The 19570-nt window shown below is 51.1% G+C and overlaps 1 protein-coding gene across 1 annotated transcript; it reads left to right on the top strand.

Annotated features, from left to right (window-relative positions):
* Nucleotides 1–13057: 13057 nt before the first annotated feature.
* Nucleotides 13058–19259, top strand: LOC127296872 (uncharacterized). The gene is made up of 2 exons (XM_051327102.2): nucleotides 13058–13818; nucleotides 18529–19259. Exons 1-2 carry the CDS (start codon nucleotides 13240–13242, stop codon nucleotides 19054–19056), a joined length of 1107 nt encoding a protein of 368 aa, XP_051183062.1. The 5' UTR covers nucleotides 13058–13239; the 3' UTR covers nucleotides 19057–19259.
* Nucleotides 19260–19570: the final 311 nt, after the last annotated feature.

Here is a 19570-nt window from a genome sequence, read left to right as displayed (position 1 = left end):
GTCCTTCACGTCCCAGTCGCCAGATGCTTGTTGTATGACCAAGTCGGAGTCGCCGAAGCAGAGTATGCGACGCACGCCAATCTCCTTGGCCAGCTTCAGCCCATGAATGAGCGCTTCATACTCCGCCACATTGTTGGATGCGGCGAAGTGGATCTGCAGGACGTAGTCCAGCCGGTCTCCCTTGGGAGAGGTGATGACGATGCCGGCTCCCAAGCCGTTGCGCATCTTCGAGCCGTCAAAGTGCATCTTCCAATGTGTGGAATCCGGCACAGGCGGCAGGTATTGCATCTCAGCCCAGTCGACGAAGAAGTCCGCGAGGATCTGCGACTTGATGGCTGTGCATGGCTCGTAGAGGATGGTGTGGGCGGCTAGCTCCAGGGCCCACTTGGCAACCCGGCCGTTGGCATCCTTGCTGCCGATGATTTCTGCCAAGGGCGCTGTGGCAACCACCTTGATGGGGTGCTCTTGGAAGTAGTGCTTGAGCTTCTTGGCCGCCATGTAGACGCCGTAGGTGACCTTCTGGTAGTGGGGGTAGTTTTGCTTCGACTGGGAGAGCACTTCGCTAAGGTAGTAGACTGGACGCTGGACCAGCTGCTCCCTGCCGTCTTCTTTGCGCTCCACCACCAGGACAACGCTAACCACTCGATTGGTGGCTGCGATGTACAACAGCATTGGCTCCATTGAAGCCGGCGTTGCAAGGATTGGCGCGGTTGAGAGCACGCGCTTTAAGTCACGGAAGGCTTCATCCGCCTGCGGTGACCAGACGAATTTGTCCGCTTTCTTCATCAATTGATACAGGGGCAGTGCCTTCTCCCCCAACCGGCTGACGAAGCGGCTCAAGGAAGCCAGGCAGCCAGCGAACTTCTGGACGTCCTTGAGGCACTGCGGCAGTTCCATCTTCTCCAGGGCACTGATCTTGTCCGGGTTGGCTTCGATCCCTCGCTGAGAGACGAGGTAGCCAAGGAGCTGGCCAGACGGCACGCCGAATGTGCACTTGGCCGGGTTGAGCTTCATCCGAAATCTTCTCAGATTGGTGAAGGTTTCTCTCAGGTCATCAAGGAGGGTAGTCGTCTCCTTGGTCTTTACAACGACATCATCCACATATGCGTGAACGTTTCTGCCGATTTGATCCTGCAAGCATTTCTGCATGCACCTTTGGTAGGTGGCGCCTGCATTTTTCAAGCCGAACGGCAAAGTCGTGTAGCAGTAAGCCCCGTACGGGGTAATGACCGAAGTCTTTATTTGATCAGCCGGATTCAAAGGAATCTGGTGGTAGCCTGAATAAGCATCTAGGAAAGACAACATTTCACAGCCGGCAGTCGAGTCTATAACTTGATCTATGCGCGGCAGGGGGAAGGGGTCCTTCGGGCACGCCTTGTTCAGGCTGGTGTAGTCGATACACATGCGCCAGGAGCCGTTCTTCTTCAAAACCAGGACCGGGTTCGCCAACCAGTCCGGGTGCAGCACTTCCATGATGAAGCCGGCAGCTAGGAGCCGGGCGATTTCTTCACCGATGGCCTTCCTTCGTTCTTCGGCGAAGCGCCTGAGAGGCTGCTTCACCGGCTTGGCTTCAGGCCGGACGTGGAGGTGGTGCTCAGCCAACTCCCTCGGCACACCCGGCATGTCTCTTGGAGTCCATGCGAAGATGTCCCGATTCTCACGGAGGAAACTGGTGAGCTCGCTTTCCTATTTCTTGCTCAAGCCGGCACCGATGGTGACGTACTTGTCCGGCTGCGCCGGGTCCAGCAGGATCTTCTTGGTGTTGTCGGCCGGCTGGAAGTGAGTCGTCCCAGCCGGGTTGCCTGCAGCCGGCATGTCTGTCTGCGCGGCCTTGGCGAGGGCGACAGCGTCGTGGATGAGCTGCTTCTCAGTGGTGATGACCAGCGTCTGGGCCATCTTGGAGCTCTGCGTGGCGCAGTCCATGGAGCGGCGATAGTCGCCGGCTATGGTGATGACCCCCTTGGGGCCAGGCAGCTTCATCTTCAGGTACCCATAGTGGGGCACCGCCATGAACTTGGTCAGGGCCGGCCTGCCCAGGAGCGCGTGGTAGGGACTCACGAGGTCCACCACCTCGAACTCGATTCTCTCGGTGCGGAAGTGGTCCGGCTTCCCGAACATCACCTCCAGCGTGATCCGGCCGATCGGCTGGCAGCAGTGGCCTGGCACGATGCCATGGAAGACGGTGGGGGTGGGGCGCAATTCGGCCTCCTGGATGCCCAGCTTGCGGGCGGTGTCGCGGTAGAGGATGTTGATGCTGCTGCCGCCGTCGATGAGGACGCGCGAAAAGCGCACGCTGCGCCGGGTTGTGCCGATCGTGGGGTCGAGGACCATGGCGTAGCTGCCCGGCTTCGGCAGGACAGCCGGTGTGTCACGGCGATCAAAAGTGATGGCCTGCTCTGACCAGTTTAGGTACTGGGGGACCGGCGGTATGACCGCGTTGACCTCGAGGGAACGGCTCTGCTGGCTCGTCTTGTCCTCGGGCTCGGAGGTGAAGATGATGTAGGTAGCATCTTCGGCCAGATATCGGCCATGGTGCACCTGGTTAGCCTCGTGGTGCTCGAGGTTGGCGTTCTCTGCGCCGGCTTGGCCACCCGGCCCGCCGGCTGGTGGAGGCGGGGGTGGAGGCGGGAGAGGTTCACCGCTTGTCAGCCGCTTCATGAAGTGGCAGTCGCGGGTGGTGTGGTTGGAGGGGTTCTTGCCGCTGTGGTACTTGCACGGCGAGTCGAGCATCTGCTCGAAGGTGTACTTCGGCTTCCATTGCCGGTCTTGCTTCTGGCGGCGGCTGCCGCCTGCCGCGTTGTCTGCCACGGCGGCTACGTGGGCGGAGCCATACCGGCGGTCCGGCTGGTCGTTGTGGCGCTTGCCGCGGTAGTTGTCCCGCCGGCTGCCATGCGAGGCGCCCTCGGCCGGCTTGTTGTTGTTCCTTCTGGCGGGGGCCGGCGAAATGTCAGCCGGCGCCTTGCCGGCTTCCTCAGCCAGCGCGTACTTGTCGGCGATGGCCATCAAGGCGGCCATCGACTTGGGGTCGCTGCGGCGTAGCTTGTGCCACAGCATGGTGTTGGGCCGACAGCCTCCCATGAAGAAGCTGATGGCCTGGATCTCGTGCACGCCCTCGCAGGAGTTGCGCATCTCGCACCAGCGCGTCAGGTACGCGCGATCCGTCTCGTCGGGGCCCTGCTTGCACATCTCAAGCTGCTGGGGCCGACCCGGCCGGCGGTAAGTGCCGGTGAAGTTGCTGATGAAGGCCGCTTCGAAGTCCAGCCAGCCGTTTATGCTGCCGGCTGGCAGGTTGTTGAGCCATGTGCGGGCGGAGCCGACCAGCATGAGGGGGGAGTAGCGCACAGCCCAGCGCTTGTTGCCTTTGGCGATGCCGACTGCGGTGGAGTAGTCCTGCAGCCAGTCCTCCGGCTTGGCGGTGCCATCGTACTTGGGGGTGTCGCGGGGGAGCGTGAAGCCCTTGAGCGTAGGCTCGTTGGCGATGCGGGGCCCGAAGCACTTTGGGCCGGCTGGCGCTTCTTCTTCCGCAATGCGGGATTCGACCAGCCGGTCGAGGCGTTCTCGGGCGTCGGCGGGCTCGATGCGCGGGCCCAGCCGGGAGTGTGCCGGCTGGCGTGCGCCGCTTGCTTCTGGAGCCGGCCGGTGCTGACGGTGGGGCTCGGAGTCTTGCTCCTGATTCCGGCTTGGAGGAGGCCGGCTGCGGCTGCTGCCGCTCGGCTGGTGGCTCGGCCGGCCCGAGCTTGCGTGCGTGGCCCGGGAGTCGCGGTGCCGGCTTGGTGCTGGGGAGGCGGACTCGGCCGTGTCCCTGGCGCCTTCCCTGTCGTTGCCTGCAGCTCCACGAGCGTGAGAGGCTCTGGGGGCATTGACATACCTGGGGTCGGCCGCCTGCCTGGTGGCTGCGTTGAGCAGCTCAGTCACCCGCTTGGTCTGGCGGCGTAACTCTTCGCCTTCTAGGCGGTTCAGCTCTTCTGCGGCGGCTTGTGCCGCGCGCATGTTCTTGTCGGGGGTGTTGTAGACGGGTAGCTCCGCGGACGGAGCCGGCGAAGGAGCGCCGTCGCGGGCGATCTCGGCGCCAAGGTCGCGGCCCCTGCGGCGGATGTGGCCGGCTCGGCTTGGCTCGTCGCCGCCTGGAGTGAGGCCGTGGGCGCGGTTGTACTCGCGCTGGGTGATCTCCATCTGGCGCTTAGCAGCAGCCAGTTCTTCGGTTTGCTTGAGGAGGAGCTGGCGGTGTGCCTCCAAGTCCGCCTCGATGGCGGTGGGGTCTCCGCCAGGCGTGAGCGGCGTGCTCAGCTTTGCCCGGACTTCGTCCAGCCGGGACGGTGGTGGTGGCGCCTTCACGCCCGAGCCGGAGGCGTTGGGGTCGACGTTGCGCTCCAGGTTGGGGCCGTGGGTGCGCGGGTTCTTGGTGGGGAGCTCGTCGCCAGCCATCATGACTTGCACGACGGCGGGGGTGGCGTGAGCGCTGCTGCCGGCTCGCGGAGGAGGGCTTGCGCAGCGCAGCACCTGCCGCGGGTAGCGCGGCGGTGCGACGGTGGCGACGTAGACGTCGTGGCCGCCGAAGGAGATGACGCTGCCGCCAGCTGGGAAGGGCCGGTCGGCGAAGCAGCCAGCGTTGTCGCTGACGCAGTCGAGGGAGCCGAATCTCCAGATCAAGCCTGAAGCGACTCGCTCGCCGGTGGTGATGGTGAGGCCCGTCCGGATGAAGACACCGGCCGAGGATGCTGAAGGCCCCACGGTGGGCGCCAAATGTCGTGGTATCGTCACGGCATATGCCATAGGGTGGCTAATCGAAGTGGTTCCTGAGGGATCTCACGGCGGTATCCGGATGCGGGTATGGGGACGAGCGACACGGCGACGTACCCAGGTTCGAGGCCCTCCGATGGAGGTAAAACCTCTACTCCTGCTATGAGTGTATATGATGATCACACAATACAATGGTGCTCCTAGAGCTGTGTCCGGCTGCTCCTGAGAGGCTAAGGGAGATGATGGTCTCTCTCACAGGGCAGCGCTAGGGGTGGAATGAAGTGAGAATGATCGATCGATCCCCTGCACGAGAGGGGGTAGTGCGGCTTATATAGGCGCCGGCACTTTACATATAAGACCCTATAGTCTACTGGCCGGCTTGGCCGGCTTCGGCTTCCGCTCCTTCCCGAGGCGGTGACGTCAGGAGCCGTTGAGGCGTCGTGGCCTGTCCCATCCGGCTGCCAAGGTCAGCGGTATGGAGAGGAGGTGTCGCTGTCGCCGTCAGCCACTGTAGTCAGTACGGATCGACGTAGGCCCTGACGGCCTGTCCGACGCGTGGCACTATTGCTCCACAGTGCCCCGCGCTTTACGGAAGATGGAGTCAGCGTGGACTTTGGGAACCCGGATCACCAACCCGGTTCCTTCCAGTGCAAGACTCGCCAGCCTCGAGTCGGTCTGAGGTACAAACCCCCAGTCGGATATGGCTTGTAGAAGCCGGCCCAACTACAGCATTGGTGGCCGTAGCCAGGCCGACTAGGACCTAGAGCCAGCCGGCTTCCGGACCAGCCGGCCACGGCGCCAGCCGGCTGCACCTCAGCCGGCCTTTGCCGCGAGCCGGCCAGTGGCCAGCCGACTGCTCCGCGTCCATTGCCCTACCCGGGGTCTTCCCCCCGACATCTTATGCAATACAAGTTGCATGTTGAACGAGGAACAAGTCTCATGAACGCGGTCATGTAAAGTTAGTCCGAGCCGCTTCATCCCACTATGCCACAAAGATGCAAAGTACTCAAACTAAAGACAACAAGAGCATCAACGCCCACAAAACCATTGTGTTCTACTCGTGCAACCATCTATGCATAGACACGGCTCTGATACCACTGTAGGGATTCGTTGCATAGAAAACAAAAAATTTCCTACCGCGAGAACGCAATCCAAGCCAAGATGCAATCTAGAAGACGGTAGCAACGAGGGGATGATCGAGACTCACCCTTGAAGATTTCCAAAGCCTACAAGATGAGGCTCTTGTTGCTGCGGTAGACGATCACTTGCCGCTTGCAAAAGCGCGTAGAAGATCTTGATCACGGTGCCACAATCGGGCAGCACCTCCGTACTCGGTCACACGTTCGGTGTTGATGAAGACGACGTCCTTCTCCCCGTTCCAGCGGGCAGCGGAAGTAGTAGCTCCTCCTTGAATCCGGCAGCACGACGGTGTGGTGGCGGTGGCGATGGGGAACTCCGGCGGAGCTTCGCTAAGCTTTGCGGGAGAGGTGGAGGAGAGGGGGCGGCTAGGGTTTGGGAGAGGGGGAGGTGGCCGGCCACTAAGGGGGGTGCGGCCACAATGGCTTTGGTGTGTCCGGCCCCCTCCCCTTGCTCCTCATTATATAGGTGGAACCCCCAAGTGTTGGACTACAAGTCTTCGAATAAGACCCCAACCCAAAATTTCCATGTGTAGGGAAACCTACCCAAGGTGGGACTCCCACCTCAAGTGGGATTCCCACCCTTCCATGAGGGGGGTGGCCGGCCCCCTTGGTGGAGTCCACCTTGGACTCCCCCCTCTAGGGTTGGCCGGCCATGGGAGGTGGAGTCCCTTTGGGACTCCGCCTTCCAAATTGATTTCTTCTAGACTTTTCTAGAACCTTCTAGAACCTTCCATAAAATCTACCGGATCATTTTAAATCTTATAAAATGACTTCCTATATATGAATCTTATTCTCCGGACCATTCCGGAACTCCTTGTGATGTCCGGGATCCCATCCGGGACTTCGAACAAAACTTCGAACTCCATTCCATATTCAAGTTCTACCATTTCAACATCAAACCTTAAGTGTGTCACCCTACGGTTCGCGAACTATGTGGACATGGTTGAGTACTCTCTCCGACCAATAACCAATAGCGGGATCTGGAGATCCATAATGGCTCCCACATATTCAACGATGACTTCAGTGATCGAATGAACCATTCACATACGATACCAATTCCCTTTGTCACGCGATATTTTACTTGTCCGAGGTTTGATCATCGGTATCACTCTATACCTTGTTCAACCTCGTCTCCTGACAAGTACTCTTTACTCGTACCGTGGTATGTGGTCTCTTATGAACTTATTCATATGCTTGCAAGACATTACACGACATTCCACCGAGAGGGCCCAGAGTATATCTATCCGTCATCGGGATGGACAAATCCCACTGTTGATCCATATGCCTCAACTCATACTTTCCGGATACTTAATCCCACCTTTATAACCACCCATTTACGCAGTGGCGTTTGATGTAATCAAAGTACCTTTCCGGTATAAGTGATTTACATGATCTCATGGTCATAAGGACTAGGTAACTATGTATCGAAAGCTTATAGCAAATGACTCAATGACGTGATCTTATGGTACGCTTAATTGGGTGTGTCCATTACATCATTCATATAATGATATAACCTTGTTATTAATAACATCCAATGTTCATGATTATGAAACTAATCATCCATTAATCAACAAGCTAGTTAAGAGGCATACTAGGGACTCTTTGTTGTTTACATATCACACATGTATCAATGTATCAGTTAATACAATTATAGCATGGTATATAAACATTTATCATAAACATAAAGATATATAATAACCACTTTTATTATTGCCTCTTGGGCATATCTCCAACATTTAATAGGGGCACGACTGGAAAAAAAATTAAGCTGCATGGTTCTTCTTAATCCCTGTGCTGGAAATTTTACGCTGTAAGCCATGGGATAGAGGGAGTAGTAGGTAATATGTCATATAGATGTTTGCTTGCATTGCTCTATTCATAAAACGGTATGACATTGTGGTATCCTCCTCTGAATATTTCATTTGAATTGACTTGGCACATGCTCAAGCATGCATAAGACTAAACAAAAGTCATTTAAGCCCTGAAGATTTATTTTGCCTTGGAGGTCTTGTATTACTTGTATGCTTCTGTTAATTCTGTTCTGTCGCAAGCATGATTATGACAGTTACTGTTTTCTTGATTGTCGCTTCGTCCCAGTCTATTGCTAGCCTTCACTTGTACTGAGTATGAACTCTACTAGTGCATCCAACCATCAAAAACTAAATTTTCCAATTGTGTCCATCATACATACCTATATGTGGTATTTCACCGCCACTCCAAAGTGAATTACTTGTGTGCTACCTTTAAAATCTTCAAACATTACTACTTGTTTTGTGTTTTGTTTTAGCTCATGAGGAAATATTGAGTGCTTTATTATCTTTTCATGACTTCATACCGTTACTAGCATGCATAATGTGCTGGTCCATAATATTACAAAAAGAGCAAGGCAACTGGGTGCCCAGCCCAAACAAAATAAACAAATAAACAAATAAAGCTCCGCACATTATGTACTGGAGAGATCCTAAATAATGGTGTGCACATGGAGAACTACATGGGAGCCACTCTTGAAGTCACTATATGAAAGGATGATAAATCATTTAATGTCAGTCGTTGACATAGACATGCATACCTCTTGAAATATATTTTCAACACCTCTATATTATTCAAAATAAAAAGCTCTAACACATGAGTAATCTTGCTTCCCTCTATGCAGGGCCAATATTTTATTTTTTATGTTGAGTCACCATCCTTTCTTTGAGCACCTTCTCAAAAGCATAGCTGTCATTCTTAGTGTAATATGCTTGTCCCGAAATAAGATTAGTTATGGTATAACTGTGATGCTTGAATCTTTCAACATTTCTACTTCTAGTCTTCTCTTGAACTTCAGAGGTGCCTTGGCATTTATGTTTTGCTCCACGAATATGAGCAAGCGAGATACCACTTTATCATATCATATTACGAGCATTGCAATCCTGCAGATACTTATGTTTCATGTTACTTATTATTTTGTTGGTATCTTTTCATAGCTTGCACGACTATTGAGTAGCCTTAGTTGCATACTTCTTATTATGAATTGCCTAAGCACTTGGCCATATAGTGAGAATATATACATCATATGAAGCAAATAGGTTCATGAAAGTTTCGAATTGCTTGAGGACAAGCAATAAGCTAAGCTTGGGGGAGTTGATACCTCCAAAACATATCTACTTTTCTGAACACTTTTGCTATTGTTTGCCCTCTAATTTGTGTGTTTTGAATACAACTAACACAGACTGACGCTTTTTCAGCAGAATTGCTCTAGTGTCTCGTTTTTGTGTAGAAATCCAACTTTCAGCAAAATTCCCGGAAAATATCGCAAATTCCCTATTTCACCCGAAGAATCACGGAGCCAGAAGACGAGACGGAGAAGGGCCACGAGGGGCCCACACCTGGCCTAGGCGCAGGCCATCCCTGGCCGCGCCTAGGGGTGGTGTGGCCGCCTCGGCCACCCCCTCGACCTCTCCTCCTGACTATATAAGAGCATATGACCTGAAAACAGAGGTGGGGTCGACGTTTTTCCAGAAAGAGTTCTGATGCTCCTCCGCCACTAGAAACCCCAATCCGGAAACCAGAAACTCCGTTCTAGCACCCTGTCGGGACGGGGAATTGGAGGGGATCATCGCCATCGCCATCACCATCGCCATCGCCATCACCGACGCCTCTCCATCAACCATCCATGATTCTCCCATCCATGTGTGAGTAATTCCCCCGCTGTGGGATGTAGGGGATGGTAGGGATTGGATGAGATTGTTCATGTAATAACTATAAGATTGTTATGGGCATGGTGCCTAGTATTCGTTGTTAGTATTTTTGACATTGTTGCAACTTGTCATGCTTAATGCTTGTCCTTTTGGACCGAGTGCCATGATCTCAGATCTGAACATGTTGTTGATTCATGAGGATAATTATTGTTTTTTATCATAGCTGCAAGTTGTATACATATATCGTTGTCCGGAACCCGAGGCCCCAAAGTGACAATAATTGGGGTAACTGGGTGGCTTTGATGTGAGGATCACGTGTGTTCACAGAGTGTTAATGCTTTGCTCCAATACTCTATTAAAATAAGTACCTTAATTACTAGTAGATTTCCTTGAGACCCTGCTGAAAACGGGCTGGTAGGACAAAACATGTCGTGTAAGTTTCTCCTTGCGAGCAGGCACGAATAAATAGGAACACACGCCTATGGTTATCTTATACTAGAATGCTTTTATCATTGTTACCTGCAAATGCCCATGTCTTTCTTATTATATGAATTATTTTATCCATGCAGCGTCACGTTCATCCATACATGTGCCTACAGTATTTTATCCTGTTGTCTACTGCAATCATCGCTACTGCTATTTTTATTTCATTACTGTTATTACTTCACTACTACCACTGCTATAAAACCGTTATTACTGATAAACTGTTACGAGAAAGTCTATTTCTAGGTGTAGCTGAATTGAGAACTCATATGTTAAACCTTATAAATATTCTTTAGCTCCCTTTATGTCGAATCAATAAATTTGGGTTTTACTCCCCTCGAAGACTGTTGCGATCCCCTATACTTGTGGGTCATCAACAAACATGTCTTTATCCTTATTCACCAAGAGATTTTCGATCTAATACATCACATTGAGTCTGTTCTCATAGTTGACCAAGTAGCTCTCATACATGTAGTAGGGATCCGTTATCGCCAAGCTCGGGGACAACTCTAGCTCTTTTCTGACCTAGTAGGCCTCAACAAGCGTAAATAGGCAAAAAAAAAATCGGTGGAGTCTATGCATGTGAAACGTGGAGAATATGTCTTGAAATCTCAGGAAAAACACGTTCGTGGGGTTTTTATCGAAAAATTCCAAGCCCTTAGGAACATTGACGATAAAAGCGGGTATGTTGGAGATTCCATACAAATAAGACGCCTTTCCTATTTTAGAATGAGGGCATGCAGGCTCTTCATATCACGAGGTACCGTTAGGTACTTCTCCCATGACAACATAGGTTCACCGGCCACATGATACTGCTAGTCTTTCGTGTAGATCTTGTTCACACCCGGTTTGTTTGGCAAGCGAAATAATCATTTCTCTTAGGTCATTTCCTTCCCTTTATTTTCAAAGTAGGCTTGGCAGGATCTGACGCCACATGTCTTGCAGGCTCGGCAGAACCAGACGGTACTTGGGATGTGGCCCTTGTCGACCTCCGGCAATCCAATCTTCGATCGACAAGATCAAGATAGGAAGATTGTCGGTTGACCCCATTTTCCACTTGGTTTTTGACAGTGGTGGCCATGTTTGCTTTCAGGGTCGCCAATTCTTGGTTAGTTACATTATGTTATTTTTGGAGGGTGCGGACCGTGTCTGCATTTTCTTCTTCGGCTCCACGCGAACTGCTTGAAGAAAACCCAGCGACAATGTCATTGCGTTTTTCGCAAAACGACATGGCTAACTAATCAAAATTGAAAATTATTAGTATTAAAAAAATAAAATCATAGAGAAATTTAGCATAACCTTTGCTAAAAATGGACATCAGAGTGCTAGAAATTTATCGGAATGTAAATTAAACAATATTCCGACAAAACATGAGCAACTCATATTCTTGTAAAACATCAAGTATATCCATGTACGTAATCACCGCAATCAATCAAACATACAATGCAATCGGCAACTCATACGAGCATTTCATCGAACAGGTTAAGTGCGTGCAGTGCATACCGGGTGGGGACGGGTGAGGGAGCGCAATGCGGCATGGTCGGCGGCAAGGAGGCGCGGAGTGGCGTGGTCGGTGGCAAGGAGGCGCGATGCAGTCGGCGCCAAGGAGGCGTGGCAAGGTCGGCGACAAGGAGGCGCGGCGCGCGCGGTCATCCAGAGAGATTGGCGGGGCACGTCGGATTTGTGAGTTGTCCCGGGGAACTGAAATGCGCATCTAGGAATTTTGGAGCTGCCACTATTTGTCGCTACACTCAGTCGTGAACTAGTGACAGTGTGCTGCCGACGACGCATGTGACTGATAAGTTTGTAGTAGCCGCGTGCCGGCAGTGTCGCACACTGCGGATAAGTGTTGTACCTAGGCGCAGGTAGGACCCACTTACTAGTCGCGTGCAATATCTAGCTGTCCGCTGCCACTACTGCATTACTTGTCTCGTGTTCCTTTTCTGCTCGCTGCTACAAAGAGCCGCCGTGTGCGCTCGCAAGTGCTCGCTGCCATTAGTCGACCCCCTATAACCTTTTCCCTTCTAGTGGAATGAGACTAGTGGGACAGAGGGTGATTTAATAGTTGTGTCTCCCGCGCGTCTCTACGAACATTGCCGTTAGGTTTGGCTAGAGAGTGCTTTGACGCGCTTGCCACAACTTGGACGTGAGGTAACCAATTTGCCTTTTCTTTTGACTCCTTAGAATATATTTTCAAATGAGAATCAACCTCTGATTAGATAGCTAGGAGGACAGTTGTATCCCAACCCGCCAAGGATCAAACACCGTGTTAGACACTTTAATGTCTCTGTAAGTAAATGGATTATTCTTCGCTAAAAGTGATGTTCCCATTAATAGTGAGCATGGGTGGATTTGCACCCAGGGCAGCCCGTGTTGCAGCCCTAGGCTTAGGCCTAAAAAGAATGCACTAAATCTCCAACATCAGGAAATATTCATGTAAAATGTTAACTCGATTCTTACACGCAAGGGCTAGCCCGGGGCGTGACACATTTCTGGGTCAGCCCCTTATAGTGAGGCATCTGTTGTGATTTAGTCAATCTCAGGATCCGTTAAATCTGATTTTTTACACCCAATCTCTCAAATTAAGGGGGTTATAGAAGTACGGTGTGCGTGCATCTTCATATGGGTGAATATACATACGCATTTGTAAGTGTCTACATCTATATTTTGTTTAAAAAGGAAAAAACAAAAACCTGTTTTCAAATGATACGCGTTACCAATGACGCCATTGTTTTCTCTTTTCACCTGGGCGGCTGGCTGGGCGGTAGCTAGATTTTGACCGCTCTCCCAACCCCACCACCGCTTCCTCGTCCTGTGATCCTTTCCCGCTAGCCGTCGCGGTCTTGCCTCCCTTGAACGCTCCCTCTCCCTCCCTCCCTCCCTTCCCACGCACTCCACATCGCCGTCTCAACTCGCCGCCACCGGGGACCCACGGCCACCGGGGGCCCCGCGCGTCATCCGCTCCGGCCAACCATTACTACAAAGGAAAGGAAGAAAGATTTCGCGCCCGCCGTGCTAGCAGAGCAGCAGCAGGTTGCAAGTAGCATTCCCGACCCGCTTTCGCTCACCTAGTCCCATTCATTATAATACCCCGAGCAGCGCAAGCAACAAACTCTTGCAGCAGCAGCAGCCTGACACAGAAGCTAGCTAAGCTACGCCAAGAGACACAGGGAGGAAGCCATTCTTGGAATCAAGTGATGAGGACGAGGGTGGCGCTGGAGCCGCTCGCGGAGGAGCCAGGCGGCGAGGAGGACTCGGCGTCGCGGCGGCGGACCGGCCTCCACGCGACGCTGCACCGCTGGGCGCGCATCCTGTCCGGCGCCGGCGGCGCCGGGGACGACGCGCGGCCCTCCGCCGACCTCCGCGTGCTCCTCTCCGTCCTCGCCTGCCCGCTCTCCCCCGTGCCCATCCTCCCGCGCCTCCCGCGCCACGTCGCCTCCTCCGCGCAGTACATCATCGAGCAGTTCAGGGCCACCACGCGGTGCGGGAAGCTGGAGGGCAAGGCCAAGAGCATGTACGCGGCGGGCAAGGTGCGGCTGGCCATGCTGCACGAGCCCGGCGGCGGTGGAGGAGCAGCAGCACCAGCAGGCGGGCGGTGCCACGAGGGGAGCTTCGTGGTGTGGCAGCTCGCGCCCGGCATGTGGATCGTCGAGATGGCCGTGGCGGGCCACAGCGTCGCCGCGGGCAGCGACGGCCGCGTCGCATGGCGCCGCACCCCCTGGCTCGGCGCGCACGCCGCCCGCGGCGGCTCCCGCCCACTCCGCCGCGCCCTCCAGGTTGGCATCACGCACTAGCTTCTACATGCATTCCCGTGCACGCGCGCCGACGATGCCATTTCTGCATGTCCACCGTGATGCCATATTCTACCGCTCCTCCTTTTCCCTGCATCCCCCAACCTTTTCTCCCTTTACCCGCCTCGCTTTTAATTACCATCACCGGCCATGGCGGCATGGCACCGCATGCCGCGCATGCACCCTGCTTAACTCTGTAGCAAGCCTGGCCGGCCCATGACATGTGTGCCCCACGCGTCTTCCTCCTTTGCTCTCCTCTGCTTTCCCATTATATCCTGCTTTCCTGCATGCTCTTTTGCGCTTTGCATCTATCTGTGCCATGAGGAATTGAGAAAGATCCACTAAATAATCACTAGGAAGAATCTTTGTTCAAAAGCAGCTGGATATATATTGTAGTACAACCCTAGTACAGCATATGCTCACTGCACAGTTGTTATCTTGGGATCCGAGCTGGTACCATACCAGCAACAGCACCGTATGCCATGCCACAAGGCATTGTTCATGTCATTATTGATGCTGCATGCCCATATTACTGCCCATATTACCTCTGTGACTCTGTGTAAGACAGAGATCCATGTTTGTTTGTTTTTTCTTGTGAAAAAGGCCCACCGATCTATTGATAAACATCCACATCCATAGTAGTACAGAGAATCCAAAATGCAATGAAAATTACAAATAGGTCTTTAAACCGCCTAGCGACGACTATAGACATTATCACGAGAGACTAAGAGAGATCCATGTCTTGTTTGACTTGGCTACAAGCCATTAGGTGGTGAGAGCAGCCTGCCTTTGCCTAATAGCCTTGCCTCACACTCACATGGGACTAGAATATTTGCGGTTATCTTTTGATAAAGCGCCTAGTGGGAGATGTCTGAATGTTTGATCGTCAGCATGTGTGAGCTCAATGGAGTACAATAGCTTGGCTCCTTTCAGTTAGGGTTATCTTATCCCCAACTTGGCAAATCGGACCAAAGATAATGGTTCTTGATGAATATCGCAAGTACAAACGTTCTTGTGCGAGGGAGAGTTGACTAGGGCTTGGTGGCCTAATCTCACGGTGGTGAGCTCGCCCACCTGGGATCGAGTCGCAGGTGCAACCGAATTAAAACGGAATGCTATATCTGGCTTGTATAATCCGTCTCCCTTTGGTCAACGTTTAGGATGAAACTGCTTTTGTAGATGAAAAAAATCACGTCTTTCAAGAATGTATATGTGACTGCTCATTTCCGGCCGTTTGGAGGAAATCTGACCAATAGATATTGTGGTTTATACTTTATTAAACCAGATTATCTTTTGGATAGCTAGGTCGTCAGTTAGTATTCTATAAGCTAGCCCAGCCAACTAAGAGGTATAGTAAAATTTAATTTGATGCTGAAGTCATGATCTGATTCCAGAAATCTTCATTCTTACCAAACATTTTAATTAACTCTCTAGAGTAGCTCATGCCTCAGCAGGTCTACCTGTTTGCATGTTGGATCTATGCGGCGCTAATTGTCAAGTCGGTCCTAACTGTCAGCTCAACTTGACCAAGGGAGAAACCTAATTGAGTAATTAGCCAGGATTTGGTCTAGAATATGCATTGCTCTGAATCTTCTGATGAAAGTACGGAGGAGTAGTACTAATTATTGCGCATATTTGTGCATTTGCGGCCTCTGCAATCTCACTTATAGACTAGAGCAGGTATCAACAAATTCCATCGTTGAAGATAAGAAATACTACAAGCATGGCCTACTTAAATAAAATATTTTGTGCTGGTGGATTGTACGGATGCTGACACTTATACAAGCTCAAAGTTGTTTGCAGTTGAGAAAAGATTGTACAATTGTGTTTAATTTAAGGGACACTGCATTTCTAAACTAGATGATTCCCCGCGCGTTGCTGCGGACATCTATGGGAACGAAAAGGCATAAACTAAAACACTTTTATTCATAAGAAGCAATGAAATGTATGGATCGATATGCTTTTATTCATAAGAAGCATAGGTTGAAAATATATTTATATTTTTCAAAATATACATACATGCGTATTACTTGGTAGATTTATGGGCATGTTTATCCACGACAATGCATTTCCCACTTGCATATGAAAACAAATTTGTTAAACAAATTTCCTATTATTGCCGGTTATGCAAATAATCGTGGCAAAACCTGTAATCTTTGTTTCATGTTCCCGGACATGTAGAAGAAACACTTTGCATATTGAGTTTACCACCTAGGATGCAAAATGAATCTTAAACAATAGTAGAACACATGTTTGTCCAGTATAAATCTGAAGCATGATGATGGTAATATCATCAAATCAATATTTCATATGGATAGCACATTATTGTCATATAGAGTACGATCTAAAGTTAACACTAAAATAATCATGGCAAAACAACATTATTCAAAAGAAAAGGTAGACAACAACATGGGTCTACCTATATATATCCACAATCGAGTATTTCAGCCTGCCAAAATATATAAGTTTTGTATTCAAGACAGCAATAAATAACACCTACTTGAGATAATAATACACATATCATGCAAAATACATATGGTCCTGTAATTCATACCTGAAGAATATGTGCAGTGTAATGGAGTTAATTTGCTCGTATATGGACAAATTGAGCAAAGATGTACCAAAATTTTGTAGGACAACAGTTTATATTTCCATTACCAACAACTCATCTAGGTAGTCCAGGCAGGAATATCTTATCCTGAATCTCAAAAGGCCCCCAATTAAACAACGTGTTAACCAATTCTTTCATATAGCATGCATCCTCAACCATAGAAATAGCAGATATCAGAGCAAAGCCGAAGTGATTGAGTGTGTCTAAGGAGAATAACAGATAGGCTTTCAGAATGTGGGAATACATGATATATAGCCTTGAGGTGTAAGACAAATACATGCTGACATTTGAAGTTCTGAACTTGATAATTCGCCTTCATCTATTGATATATAACAATCAAATAATAGCCCTGCAGAATCCGTTTTGAATTGCTTCAAAGATTCTATTAACATGAGCCGTGCGACACCTCATAAATGACAGGTAGTGATCCTAGAAGGAGGAAAAAGATCAGTAGTACCTAAGCTGCCGAAACCAGTACAAAGTAGCATGACATTGTTTTAAGACGATACACTAAGACTGAGAGAATTAGCTAACCAAAATCCAAATGATCTGCATAAATCATATGAAATAGCTCAGTTACATCATCTTATGGGAACTGCAAATCTCAGTTTCGCACATAAAGAATAAAATAACCAGGAATCCAGGAATATGCAGACGGACGGCCGGAGACCTAGAGGACAGAGATATAAGAACCTGTGAATAAGCAAACCATCGTTGAGACTTTGAGAGTAAATGATTCAGACCCAGTAATCGCTATATGAGGGGAGTGGAAGACATGATGCAGGTAGACAAAAGAGATGTACTCAACCAGGGATGGTGGCGTTGCTACCAGACTGCCCGCATCCATGAGTCACTATGTACTCGATCCTAGATCCCTTGAAACCAATCAGGGCTGGTGGCGTCCTGGAGACGACGGCTTCTTCCTGACTAACGCATCTGTTGTGTGCCGCCCGACCTATGCGAACCGACAAACGGACTGGTGTTGGGCGCGGCATGGCCTGATTTTTATGATGGTGGTGGTGACGGATGAGTTCCATGGAGCAGTTTTCGATGGTAATTGCTGGGATTTATGAGGCGTTTTCATCGGGATTTAGGTCGTGGATGGAATTTTCGTGGGGAGGAGAAAGGAAGGTCGCGGCCGGTCACTTGCGGAAGAGGAACAGCGGTTCTGTTTTTTTTTCACATTGCAAGCCCACGAGGATGGGTGCCGAGCAATCCTGCAAGCGAGGCTGCGAGCCCACGAACTGCCAGCGAGTCAACATCGGTCCAGCCCAGAAGAATCTTGGGGCGACGCAAGAAGAGGCAGATGCGACGATGCTCTCGGTGATTGCACGGGACGGGAGAAAAGGAGGAGCTACCAGCGAACGTGACGGGCGACAACGCTGCGCGAGGAAATTTTTTAACCGGTGACGTGGCTCGCTGAGAGATCAGCAAAATGGGACCATCTATTAAGAAAGAGAAGATCAGCATTGTCCTATGTTCCATGACAGTAAACTAAGCTGCAGTGACATGTTCATACCTAAGCAAGAAGCTGGCACGCCACAAAATTATGCGCTGCCAGATCGCCAGCCCCACTAGATTAATTCGTACGAGTTCTTTGAGACCTGGATTGTTATATTCTGTGTACCACGACCTAGGTACGACTTCTATTTACTGAACAAATGGCATGCAAATTGGTGTTCTGTACTTGGGAAAGGAAGCCTCGTAGTATTAATTACAAAACTGACCGGCTCATATGTACTTCAGTTTCGGTAGATTGCTTAGCTAGAAGATTTCAAGAGTTGCTGGTCCAAAAGTACCAAAGAGCTGACAGTCTATCCATATTTGCCAACTTGCAAGGAAGAGTTATCAACTCAACTTCACTGACACAGCATTTCTATGACTGCATCTGTGTCCACACACTGGACTAGACATAGACAGATAGACTGATAACTCGTACGCATTCACCCATGTTACCTGTGTCCTGGCCACTGATTTACAGCATTACCGAACTCGTGATCACTGATGATCATTGTAACTAGACAAGGAAATAAGTAATATTCAGGTTTTATACTCAAACTGATGGATTTTGCTCACGCTTGCAGGGCCTGGACCCAGTGATGATCGCGTCCATCTTCTCGACGGCGGAGCACGCGGGGGAGAAGCAGGTGGACGGCGAGGACTGCTTCGTGCTGCGCCTGGACGTGGGCCCCTCGACGCTCTCGAGCTGGAGCGACGGCACGGCGGAGGTGATCCGGCACGGCCTGACGGGGTTCTTCAGCCAGCGGAGCGGCCTCCTGGCGCGGCTCGAGGACTCGCAGCTCACCCGGATCCAGGCCCCCGGCGCCCCCGCCATGTACTGGGAGACCACCATCGCCTCCACGCTGGGCGACTACCGCGCCGCCGACGGCGCCGGCGGCGTCCACGTCGCGCACGCGGGGCGCTCCACAGCGTACCTGGCGCGGTTCGGCGTCGGCGTGCGCGCCGCGCGGGTGGTGACGCGGATGGAGGAGACGTGGACGATCGACGACGTGGCGTTCGACGTGCCCGGGCTGGGCCCCGACGCGTTCATCCCGCCGGAGGAGGTCAGGCGGAGCCGCTTCTACGACGCCATGGCCGCCGGCGGCAAGTGAAGCGAACATCGTTGGCAAGGGTATCGACTAAGTATAACCTGTAGTAGGAACTGTTTTAGTTTTGCACACCGTGTGTACGTGTCCACCATTTGTTTGTGAGTGCGGCGTAAGAAATCGCGCATGTAGATATGTGTATCTGAGTTACCTAAAGAACACATTCACAGTTTTTCATTAAGCTTCAGTGGGGTTAGTTCCTGTGAAAACTATTCTAACTCGAGTTGATGAGCACCTTGGTTTATAATTAGCCCCTCTGCTTGTGGGTGAGGATGTTGTAGTCTTGGAGAAAGATTAATCAAGATATGTGAGACAATAGAATTGGGGGAACCGGCTCGACCCTCTAGGGGTGGCCTAGGATGTGTTACAATGGTACAATACGTACACATATACAAAAGCTAATCAGTCTAACACCCTCCCTCAATCTTAGCCACTTCCTAAAGAATCGAGAAGGAAAAGATTGCGCCTGCAGGCCTCGAACTGTGGTAGAGGCAATGGCTTGGTGAAGATGTCTGCAAGT

This window comes from Lolium perenne, chromosome 4 (assembly GCF_019359855.2).
Source record: "Lolium perenne isolate Kyuss_39 chromosome 4, Kyuss_2.0, whole genome shotgun sequence".
Classification (NCBI taxonomy): Eukaryota; Viridiplantae; Streptophyta; class Magnoliopsida; order Poales; family Poaceae; genus Lolium; species Lolium perenne.
This window is presented reverse-complemented; position numbering and strand designations above follow the sequence as displayed.